The following is a 12,752-nucleotide window of genomic DNA, read 5'->3' as shown; positions in this document are numbered from 1 at the left end:
ATAAATCATGCATTTACCCGCAACAGCAACCATGACTGGATATATGTTCTTTTGCATTGATGTATTGTTGAGCGATATTTGAATAATTTAGGAAAACTGAGAAAAAAATCTAAATTTTAGGATGTCAAAACATTTCTCTGTGTCTAATTCAAATATGAGATTTAAGAATTGACAATGAAGACTCCTCTAATCTCACTATATAGATATTTTAACTGTTGGGGGGTTTAACTCAATGTTACTACAAAGAGTATTAAAACTTTTAACTGATAACTAACAAAACATTTATACAAAACATTTACTGCACGTTTGTTGCACACTGTAAAGTAACTGCAATCCAATATAGTGCAATAAATAGTGTATATTGTTAAGCGTATAAAGTATTTGGATTACTTAAAACTAATGGAGTTAGGGTTTACAAGTCAGATAAAACCAGACAAAGTTGGCTTCCTGAACAACAATAGAGTGGAAGAGAACTAATGTGTAAAGCATTCTACTGTTTTTACTGTATTTACTTAAACTTTAAATCATCCTCACATTTCTGTAGCTGCAGCCACTAAGTGTTGCTTCATGAAGTGAATACACGATAGTTGTAACAACCACTCACCCAATTAACCAGAATTTACAAAGTGAGGAAGTGAGAGGGGGACGAGGTCCTGTGTTTTCTACCACTATGTGGGCTCCTCCTGTTAAAACTCTTAATGTTACACAATGACGATGAGGTCAGTTCTGTGTATATAAAGAGTTGCCTCTGTAGAGTAGACAACAGATTTCACCTTTGAATCTCACAAAGCTCACTTTGTATTCGACAGGTAAGATCGATCTATTTTAAACTCATTTAGACAAGACCAAGCAATTGGGAAATGTGCTCAGCTTGTTACTGTATAATGCAAATGTTAACACTCTTTTTGTTCTTATGTTGTTTTTGTAGGATGAAGTTCGCTGCCGCCTTCCTGGTGTTGTCCATGGTCGTCCTCATGTCTGGACCTGGAGAGTGTGGTTCTCCGGCAATCTTCAATGGTTTAACAGGTACAGTCAAGGAATTCATTTGCTTTTTACATTGCAAATATTTGTATATAACAGCTGATAAATCGCATAAATCAGTAGTCAATATGTTTGGCCAATTAGAATCACTTTGATTTCAATAATAATCAAAATAACACCCTAAAAGGCCTTTGATTAGCATGTTCCTTCAATGAAATGGACATTGTAAATTATTTTGATTCTCACATGCACCGACCTGCTGCGGCAGCATTTGAAAAAAAATTTGTCTCAGAAGAATTCTTAGTACGTTTTTCTAGGCAATTTAATCTTCCATTAATCGGATTAGTTTTTTAAATATAGAATACCTGGATCTCTATTAGAAAATAATAAAACATACATTCTGATTTTACCAGTCAATAATTAACACTACTTAAAAGTACGCATAAAACATCATCTGTATGTATAACTGTTTACTAATAGTCCCAATAATTGTGTAATGGAAATGTATTAATTGTCATTTAATATCATTTGCTTGAATTTAACACTATGTGCTTTTTGTTTGTTTTTACACGGTTGGAGGTTTTCTCCATGGGTAAGGACTTCTACCATCATTCATGTATATTTTTATAGTATTATCATCAATGCTGTTATTGACAACATCTATTGTCTCGCTGACTCTCTCCATCAGAATGAACCAAGGGCGTCAAAGTAACGACGAGCAGCAGGAACTCGACAAGCGCTCAGACGATGACAGCCCCAGTCTTATTTTTTTTGACTGAAGAAGTCGCCCTGAAGGAACCTTCAGATGATATATAATGCTTCTTGCTTTTCAATGAAATAAATCATGCATTTACTCGCAACAGCAACCATGACTGGATATATGTTCTTTTGCATTGATGTATTGTTGAGCGACATTTGAATAATTTTGGAAAACTGAGAAAAAAATCTCAATTTTAGGATGTCAAAACATTTCTCTTTGTCCATTCAAATATAAGATTTAAGAAATGACAATGAAGACTCCTGTAATCTCACTATATAAATATTTTAACTGTTGGGGGGTTTAAATCAATGTTACTACAAAGAGTATTAAAACTTCTAACTGATAACTAATAACACATTCATACAAAACATTTACTGCACGTTTGTTACACACTATAAAGTAACTGCAATCCAATATACTGCAGTTAATTGTGTATATTGTTTAGTATATAAAGTATTTGGATTACTTTAAACCAGGGGTCTTCAACGTTTTTCAGGCCAAGGACCACAAAATGGGTGGAGAGATTGAGCACGGACCCACATACTATATATATTGTATCAAATTGTGTTTTATATTAAACTGGGCCTAGTACCATGTATAAACATAGCTACCCTGGTATTGTGCATTCAATACTAAGCTATTCAAATGATACACAGGTTCATATATTCACGTTTTTATTTAAAACATGTGCAAGGTATACACTAGGCGAAAAGCAGAGTTAGTGTCATGGGAAATCTTATGGAAGTTACCTGATCCCCTGAAGTTAGTGCCTATTTACAGCACGTTAGCACCGCGTTCTTCCGCGACATTAACTTAAGGGAAGCGGAGTAAACATACCTCGGAGAGGGGGTCTGGAGAACAAAGGGGGAGAGCAGGGGGGGGGTCGCGGAGCTGCGGAGCGAAGGTGTTATCTAATTAGCATATGACTCAGGGCGAAGCCGCTGCTGAGCCTCTCTCGATTCCCCATTGGAGGAAACCAACCCGGAAAGTCACTCGTGATTGGCTGGTAGAAGTGTTGCCATTGGTCACCCTGGATCATTGCAGCATACACGTGGGGTAAACCTCTCCCACACAATATTAATAATAAAATTTAATATATATATAATAAATCATTATTTATTAGGGTTAGGGTTAAGACTATAAATTCATTCATGTGATGCTTGATGTTATATTTGAACATATTGTACAGGGAAGAAAAAACATGAACGAGGCATATGTTGAGTCAAAACTTTATTTACATACAGCACAAATATTGTACAAACACAACTAGCCTAGCCAGTGAAAAACTAATCATGTGAAGCTTGAAATGTCTCTTTGCAGCCTCTGGGTCATATGTTCTTTGTGGGACTCTGTCCGAATCTGCCCCAGTGTGTAGACGTCTGTGGTGTGTAGCTGTGAGATCCAGTGTAGCCTCTAGTCTTATTTGAAGTGTGGCACACAGGTCGGTGAACTCCTGGCTGTGGAAGGATGGATCCATGTCATCTGTCCCGCTTCAATCAGCTGTAAACACAATCACTACAATTAGCACAGTTCAATGACAACATACACCTACACATGTATCTGAAAAATGATTTAATGAATCTAACCTTACCCTCTTTCTTCTCTGCCGACTCCTGAACTCCTCAATGCTGATGCAAGGTCCGTATGGATGAACTGGGAGCTCCTTCATACTGGCTCATAGTGGGGCTTAGTAAGTCATAGTACAGGCAGCTGGAAAACAACATGAGTTTATTATTAATAAACGGAAATAGCCTCGCTGCATCACCGTTGGAAGATCCACAGCAAAATTCCTAAAAAAAATCCTGAACAGATACTTACGTACAATGGCGTTGTTTTTCCGCACTGCAAATGCGGACTTTCAGCAAGTCTCGGCGTAATGTGCAGTGACTGCGTCATTGTGTGCGGGAATCAGGCTGTGAAAACACAACGATGAAAAAGATCAGATAAAGTAAAGCTGGAGGATGTATTTTAAACAGCACAGCACATCTTTAATCATACCCTCGCTCCGCCGGCCATTTTCATCAGAGCTGTGAAGAGACGGAAACTTCCTACAAAAATAAAAAAAACGACAAAAGTCACGTTTATGAAAAAACTAACCGAGAACAAACTGTTCGATTTAATTAGTTCATACCTATTTAAACATGCACTAGCTCCGCTAAAGCACTCAATGCTTTATTCTACTATTAGCAACTGTCGCGCTAATCCCACAGTGGTTCACACGTTTTTCAAATCTGAGAGTTAGCTTAGCAGTTAGCAATAGCTTCGCCTCACCTTAATTCGGGGACTGTGTGCCTGTCTTCTCCGCCTCGACTCCTGCACACCGGGCCCGCGGCTTTGCTTTCCCACGCACTCATCTTCTCCTCCAGGGAAACAGTGTCGTGTCGACTACAGCAAGTTATTTATCCCGAAAACAGAGTCACTCATACGGAACACACTATACGCGATCCTCTCATGTCTGCGGTAGACAGACTCTGCATTCAGGAGGCTGTGATTGGACAATCCCATCAGGTGGTGACGCAAACACCTGACGTCACTTCTTCAGAGTAAAGCTTCACAACTGTCCTTTTCATCTTAAAGCAGCGGTTAAAACAGCTTTTAAATTTAAATTTTATATGGAATGAGTATGTGACTGAGGACCCGTTTATTCTTTCTGGTTTGAAGTTATCGTACTTACCTGATTTTTGTTGTTCTGTGTTTGTATTCTCATAGTTGAATGCACATATTGTAAGTCGTTTGAATAAAATTGTTTAGTGTTTTAATGGAATACTGAGAAAGTTTAATAAGAAGTTCAAATTATGAGGGAATTTCCAGTATTATGGGAGGACAGATATCTCTATGGAAATCCAGTAGAAGTTTGGAGCTTACAGGACACAGACACATCATATCCAACATCATTTCTGCCTGTTGAGTGGATTGCTAGTAGATGTGTGGTTAACACATCCACTGTGCATCTAACCAGCACAATTGAAAAAGTGATTGTAATCAGTCCACTCTGTACAGTGGTTGAGATTTAGGATTGTGTTTTGGATAATAATAAAATGCTGAAATAATGTGCATTGTTTCAATTTTTTTTCATAGCATTGATTTTGCTCGTGGTATACAATGTAATTAATTATAGCACACTTACTTACTTAAGATCAATTTACAATTTCAGGTTTTATATTTATTTTAAGCCTGTTGTACTTACTCAAGATAGTTTAGAAAAAGGTGTTATCTGCTCCGAGGGAAACTATCCTGTTTGCATTTGTGAAAACTCTGAGGTCCTTTTTTTAGAACAAACAATTCTGCTTCCAACCCACCATCAGGTTTTTAACCCACCATCAGGCACATGCAATTTACTGGAGTACAGCTGCACCTCCACGCAAGGATCCCACGCTTGACACTATTTTATTTTTATTTTATTAGACCTTTCCCCAAATTTCTGTTTTCACCCCAAAAATTTGAAAAGGCTATTTCCTCAGAATCCCTTTCTAGTCATATATGCATATTAGGGATGAGCGAGTACAGCATTATCTGTATCTGTATCTGTATCTGTTAACCGTATCAATTATCTGTATCCGTATCCGTACTCGGAGTGGGCGGGGCCTAACCCGGAAGTGGGTGTGATTTAACCCGGAAGTGGGCCGGGTTGTCTTGAAATGGGCGGGGCTTTAACCAGTATGTTATTTTAAGCATGCAATTGATATGGGTTGATCAGAAATTGTTATATTTATTGCTGATTAGAAAACTATTACAGGACAGCATCAGCATTGAGCTTCAGATCAATGATTTTGATCACAATAGCAAACAAACTATTTACAGAACAAGTTTTGTAACAATGAATACAACACATGCTGTTGCAATTATGAAGTGAAATGTAATAACAAGTGTTTTCATACTCAACATAACTTTCTTTTTTAACTTTGAATTTTTTTTAATTTATTTCCACACCAGGTGTGTGTGTGTGTGTGTGTGTGTGTGTGTGTGTGTGTGTGTGTGTGTGTGTGTGTGTAAGTGAGTAAGTGAGTAAGAGAGAGACAGAGAGAGAGAGGGGGAGTGTGTGTGTGTGTGTGTAGCTTAATTTGTAATATTTTTTATACCACTACTACCTAGAACTTGTCAGACACTCAGTGCGTGAAGTAAAATAAAACTGGTTAGAGCCAACTGACGGTTTAAAAAAAGTTTAAACCGTCGGAGATTTTTTTTTTTTTTTTTACTTTAACGGTTTAAACTTTTTTTAAACCGTTAAAGTAAAAAAAAAAAAACTGTTTAAAAAAAAAAAAAAAAAAAATCTCCGACAGGCAGAGACGCAACGCGAGTCGCTTTCTACCAGCACCACGTCTGAACGAACCCACGTTTAACAGAACTCTACTGGTTAATAAGTAAGTACAAACTGAAATAAAAACAAACTTCAAGCTGAAGAAACCCTAAACGTTAACGGAAAAGACCCGCGAACCTGAGTGACTGAGAGACAGAGAGCCGTTCTTTGAGTGAGTGAGCAGAGCGGTGTGTGAAGGGGAGGAGCGCTGTGACGCTGTGTGAGGATTTTCATTCAGTCCGAGCACAGATATTGACTCGTATAATACTCGTGCTCGGCAAAAGTGCTTTATCCGTACCGGATACTCGTTTCAGCCGCGTATCCGGCTCATCTCTACAATCTAGTTACATGGTTTAGTTTTGTTTCTAAAAGGTCACTGATACTAGAACAAACGTTTCATAAAGAAACTCTTTGAAAACTTTTATCAATTATTTATTTGCCTCATTTCAGTTATTAAGGTGCAGATGTCGAAAAAGCAGTAAAAAGAGATTGTTTAAGATTTGAGTTTAAATTCAAGCTGCAGTTCAGAACAGGTACATGAGGCATATTAACTTGTTTTTAACACACTGTTGTTCCTGACTTTGCTGTAATAATGACCATATTCTCCTGTTGGGGGAGCCTACACACAACACATCATAAATATGTTTATACATGTTTGAACTGGTGGCCCTGATGACAACACAAAAAGTAAACACGCAATTACCGGAGGGAGGTTTGTGATCCTCTCATGTTTGACAGAACTTTGATATCGTCTCCAGTATTGATGTCTTTTAAAACACACACAACACTTTAAAAACAATAGAACCTCTACTGTGTGTGAATCTTGACAGTGACGGTAAAGTCAAAAACACAATAACACTTGTTTGTGTGACCCCATTTGAAAGAGAGAAACAAATCCAGGCTCAGTCCTTTTGTCCCACGTTGTAACAAGTGACAGAATAAAGAGGAGACACTTTCACACGGAGCATCAGAGATGTCTCATATGTGTTTCTGTTGGATCTCAGTGGCTGTCGTTGGCCTGGCAGTTCATCAGAACTGTTCAAGACACATATACCACACACACACACATAGATAAATATACTTATACTGTGTATTTGTATCTATATGTGAATGTTTTCTCCTCGTCTCAGTGACATTGCTGCTTGTTGAATTTGTGTTTATCCCTGAGATGATGTTTATTGTGAGTTGATTTATCTCCTGTGTTGCTTAACAACAATGTTCTCAGTAAAAAAATGTTTCTACTGTAGCAACACACAAAAAAGTTCAAGAGAAATAAACTGAAACAGTAGAGAAATGCTGAAAAAGGACATTTCCTTAAATCAAGGTCTATAGCTTTTGTTGTATCTGTGTTTTTATTAATTGATATATATTTTTTTTATATATATATATATATATATATATATATATATATAAATCAACCATTATTTCTGTATCAGACATTTCCTGATTGCTTATTATTAGAATCATTAATATGTCTCCGATGTGCTTTTTTGTTTCCGAATGAAATATTAACAATCACAATCAAATATCCTTCTATCAAATTGTGTGGTAATACATCCAGGACTTTGGGTAATCTTGCTCTGTTTTAAATATCACATCCTCATTTCCTTGATGCTTGAGTCATTATTCAGTTCCAGTCATGTTGATGAAGTCTGGCTGCGTTAACCCAGGTGTGTGTGTGTGTGTGTCTGTGTGTGCATTTCGCACCAATCGTCTGTCTCCGGCGAGGGTTTAACGAGGGATTGAATGAGAGGACGGACAGCTTTCAATAAAGGGATTAGGCTGAAGCTGGGTCTCACAGGGTCATTATTCAATAACCAGTGAGTGGCATCAAGTCCCAGGAAACCCCGTCAGTGCTGAAAGGACCAGAGTCAGGAATGTGTGTATGTGCTCTTGTACAGCTATCTTTGTGAGGACCGGTTTAATTCTACAACCTACTGAGGACCTTTTGTGAACCCCCCTTAATGGACTGTTGAGGGTTAATACTTGGTTTAAGGGTTAGGGTTAGAATTAGGTTTAGTTAAGGGTCAGGGTTAGGCATTTAGATTGGATGGTTAAGGTTAGGGTAAGGGGCTAGGGAATGCATTATCCCAATGAATGTCCTCACTGAGACAGCTATACAAACCTGCGTAGCCCCGTAGACCGAGTATTCTGCTGAGCCGAAATGAGAAGTTGTAGCCTAGAGGGATTTCCATCGGCTCGTCCTGCTCCTACTGCTTCAGACCGATTGCATCACAGTGGCGTTACGAGCCTCAACCACAAATGTGTCCTGCCACAAATGAAGGCTCCCTCTGGATCCTCACTGGGCCAATGTTTTAGTATCACACCGACACTGATCACTGAAAGCTTCTGTAGATCAGCCTGTTTCTGTTCGGCCTTCACAGTCCACAAAGGAAGTCTTTCCCCTTTATTAATCAACTTACTATGTTTGTTTTCAACCAAAATGCCCAAACATTTTTTTGTACATGACCACTAATGATTCTTATTATTAGGGAAAAGCCAGTGGACATATGGTTGTGACAGCAGCTTTCTGGTGCTTCTAGTGCAGCAAAGCCAAGGCCTGGAATCTGCTTGAATTTATAATCATTCTGTTGAAAATTAACGCACAGAGCAGAGTGGGGATGGTTATCAGACAAAAAACAAAAAATGTGCAAAGTATTAGCACATAGAAGTGTTTGTCCAACAGATAATATGCACCGATGTCACTCAATTACTTTTGCATCACTCCAAACAAAGTGGTCCGAGTACACAGAGCTGCATTAGTGGAATAAATATAAATCATTAAAATATCTTGAAGACTATCTGATAAATTAAGTTATTGTCTTGCAGCTTCTTAAAAGTGTTGCTTTATGTTGAAAATACTAATTTGTATGCACAACTGATTACACAACAGTTGCCGACAGTTTCGGCTGCGGTTTTGATGTTGTTTTTGTTCAGTTAGTGAACTTAGTAAAACAGGAACGACTCTGAGGAACACTTTTTTCAGCTTTCACAGAAGTAAACTACATTTCTAAAATGTCGGCCCGTGTGAAGTCGACATTTCTTGTTCCAGGATAGAGGTGGACAGAAGGATTAAAGAATAACAAAAAGAGCAGAGAACTGAAGACGGTTCTGTACGTTTGCTTTAGCTGATGCTATGAATTTGTGTCCTTCTGAGATTCTTAGCGCTGCAGTGAACTGATTCCTCTGAGCGAGCAGAGAGAGTCTTAGGCTCGGCTCAAACACAAACCCTCATCGTCTGTTGGTTTGTCAGGATCAGTGTGAGGAGCCTGTTTCTTGGTGTTTCCAATCCAAAAAGAACCTTGCACGTATCAGTGTTACCCGACTAGGAACAGGTTAGACAACTACCAGCAGTCAGGCTGCGTTTCCCACTTATTATATCAACTGTAGCAGCCCTTCACTCTTCACATGGCTAACCCCAAACATTTTACATATTCTATTCTCGAAAATATCCATCCGAGTTTTTACCATGCCCTGCAGAAGTCTGCATGACCCCTGGTTGTTTATACTTTATCTGAACATGTTCCTGTGATGGACCTGAAGTTTTCAGCAGTTCACTAAAGGTTATCAGACGTGCAACACTGCAGACAGGAGACTGTATCGTCCCTTTGTATATTGTGCTGAGTTATAATACGTGTTTAATCCTGAAGTGGCCAGAGAACATCCACTTGTGATTCAATATACACACACACACTTAATACTTGATGCTAATGCAGTGTGCATGTCTCTTTATGCCGTACATGACAGATCAGGGAAGGCACACATTTCACATGTGCAAACGTCTAACCGAGGGGCCTGGTGATCAAACTGCAATGTCCTAAGTGGGATGTGATAATTGATGATGATATTAATACAAAGGACAATAGTTATTAGTTATTTTAGAATCTCAGGCCTGCATAAAAGTAAATAGAAAAGGAGGAAGATTGATTCGTTTTTCCATCTGCTTGACCGATGCGCAATTGGAATTGCAATTCCATTCAAATCAATTCAATTTAATTCAATTTTATTTGAATAGTGACAAATCATAATATACATTATCTAAAGGCACTTAACATAGAAGGTCAATACATTGAAAAATGGAATAAGTTTAAATGAAAGAGTGACTTTGTACTTTCTCACTGTTGATTCTGTTAAGTGTCTAAAGAGGAAGTAGAGCATGGGAAGTGATACGATAATAATCAAGCTGGTAACAGTGATACCACAAATACTTTGCAGTGTCATCTTCCCACTCACAACAGAGTTAGCGCAAGAAACACACCCGTACAAACCCTGACACATTTACACAAACAGACAAACTTGACATAAACGAAAAAGAAAAGAGAGAAGAGCTTCTTTAGCTACCAAGATTCTTCTGAAAGTATTGAGAGACCGTTTATCATACACATATATTACTAGATAGAAAGACAACCAGATAAAATTGGTGCATACTGCGCTGCCTTCAGAAAAAAGACGTAGACCAAAACTCAGTTACTTGGACTAAACAGAAAGCTTAAACATGACAGAGCAATGAGTGCAGAGTCTAAATTGACCTTGGGTTCATGGTTGAGTTTGATCAATAAACAATTTAGCCCAAATGAAGAAGATCTTATAATTTCTGCAGTGTTACTTGATATCACTTAATTTCCAAATGCATTCAGTCCAAGATATATAACGAGAGGAGAATCAAACTTTTTGTCTTTGACACTCGATCAGTGAGAAGGTAAGAGTAGAATATATAATCCAGTTATTTTTTGTACAAGCCAAAGTATCTGTGGCTGAGGTTTACAATCAGGAGTTTAAAAAATTTGTCATTTGTGATGAAGCTTTTTAAAGGTTATTTGTTAGTTTTCCATTGAAATGTGAAATATTTTTGGCCATATAAGCCAAAAGTCAAACCAGAACTTTGTTAGCTGCCACAATTCCTCTGCTTTTCCGTGGCCTTATTTCTCACGTTACCGAGCAGTGATTAGCTACAGTCTGATTCTCTATTTTAAAAGTGACTATTAGTGAAAATAGAATTCAACAGGAAATGATCCAGTTAAAAACCAAAGCACAGGCAGATGAAAAAGAATATCTCCAATTTGACAGCACTTTAATCTCATAGAAAAGAGTTTGTGGTGTCCTACAAGGCCCAATACTGAGAGCAGTATCTTTTTCACAAGCTCAATAAAACTAATGTGTAAAGTCTTCTACTACTTTTACTCTATATACTTAAACTGCAAATCATCCTCACATTTCTGGAGCTGCAGCCACTAAGCGTTGCTTCATAAAAGTGAATAGATCATCAAATCAGGTGACAAATAATGAATTGATTACTATTATTGATTTAGAATCTTGACAGTGAGGAAGTGAGAGGAGGACTAGGTCCTGTGTTTTGTAGCTGTTGAATTATCTACCACAATCTGAGCCCCTCCTGTAATAACTCTAAATGTAACACAGTGACTAGGAAGTCAGTCCTGTGTATATAAAGAGTTGCATCTGTTGTTATCACTAGACAACAGATTTCACCTTTGAATCTCACAAAGCTCACTTTGTATTCGACAGGTAAGATCAATATGTTTCAAACTCATTTAGACGAGACCAAGCATTTGGGAAATGTGATCAGCTTCTAACTGTACAATGCAAATGTTAACAATCTTTTTGTTCTGTTGTTTTTGTAGGATGAAGTTGGCTGCCGCCTTCCTGGTGCTGTTCCTGGTCGTCCTGATGGCTGAACCTGGAGAGTGTTTCTTGGGATTTCTTTTTCGCGGTATCCACCACGGTAGAGTCACTCAATTAATACATTTTTACATGGCAAATATTTGAATATAACATACTATATGAGTTGTCAATATATGTGGCCAAGAAGAAGCACTTTGATTTCAATAATGATCAAAATAACAATCACTAGGCCATTTAATAATTGCATTAATTACATTTGTTTTTAAAAATATAGAATAACTGGATCTTTATGCTAAAAAAATTAAACATAAATTCAGATTTTACCACTCAAGATTGAAAACTACTTAAAAGTATGTAAAACACCATCATCAGTATGTATAATTAAATACTAGTCCAGATAATTGTGCTATGGAAATGTGTTAATTGACATAATTTGCTTGAATTTATCAATGTGTGCTTTGTTTGTTTTTACACAGGTATCAGGGCGATCCATGGGTAAGGACTTCTACCATCATGACTGTGTATTTTTAATAGTATTATCATCAGTACTGTTATTGAAAACTTCTCTTGTCTCGCTGACTCTTTCCATCAGACTCATCCATGGTCACAGTTACGACGAGCAGCAGGAGCTCGACAAGCGCTCAGTCGATGACAACCCCAGTGCTATTGTTTTTGACTGAAGAATGATATATAATGCTTCTTGCTTTTCAATGAAATAAATTGAATATTTACCCGCAACAGCAACCATGACTGGATATATGTTCTTTTGCATTGATGTATTGTTGAGCGACAATTGAATAATTTTGGAAAACTGAGAACAAATCTTAATTTTGGGATGTCAAAACATTTCTTTGTGTCTTATTTAAATATGAGGTTTAACAATGACAATGAAGACTCCTCTAATCTTACTGTATAGATAATTTAAATGTTGGGGGGTTTAACTCAATGTTAACTCAATGTTACAACGAACAGTAGAGTAGAGTAACGAAGAGTATTAAAACTTCTAACTGATAACAAATTCATGCAAAACATTTACTGCACGTTTGTTACACACTGTAAAGTAACTGCAAACCA

The 12,752-nt window shown here is 37.6% G+C and overlaps 2 protein-coding genes and 1 long non-coding RNA gene across 4 annotated transcripts in view; 1 reads left to right on the top strand and 2 right to left on the bottom strand.

Annotated features, from left to right (window-relative positions):
- Positions 1-12,752, bottom strand: part of LOC128459920 (exostosin-1) — a 180,328-nt gene that overhangs the window by 68,270 nt on the left and 99,306 nt on the right.
- On the bottom strand, positions 2,959-4,206 carry LOC128459924 (uncharacterized). Of its 2 annotated transcripts, none has more exons than XR_008342167.1 (5): positions 4,013-4,206; positions 3,740-3,789; positions 3,560-3,654; positions 3,333-3,451; positions 2,959-3,241 (listed from the first exon to the last, which is right to left on the bottom strand). It is a non-coding gene; the product is annotated as an uncharacterized LOC128459924 (long non-coding RNA). The 2 variants fall into 2 exon arrangements; XR_008342168.1 differs by having other exon boundaries at positions 3,564-3,654.
- Positions 11,424-12,422, top strand: LOC128459923 (pleurocidin-like peptide WF3). The gene is made up of 4 exons (XM_053444883.1): positions 11,424-11,561; positions 11,678-11,778; positions 12,155-12,173; positions 12,271-12,422. Exons 2-4 carry the CDS (start codon positions 11,679-11,681, stop codon positions 12,356-12,358), a joined length of 207 nt encoding a protein of 68 aa, XP_053300858.1. The 5' UTR covers positions 11,424-11,561; position 11,678; the 3' UTR covers positions 12,359-12,422.

This window comes from Pleuronectes platessa, chromosome 17 (genome assembly GCF_947347685.1).
Source record: "Pleuronectes platessa chromosome 17, fPlePla1.1, whole genome shotgun sequence".
NCBI lineage: Eukaryota > Metazoa > Chordata > Actinopteri > Pleuronectiformes > Pleuronectidae > Pleuronectes > Pleuronectes platessa.
This window is presented reverse-complemented; position numbering and strand designations above follow the sequence as displayed.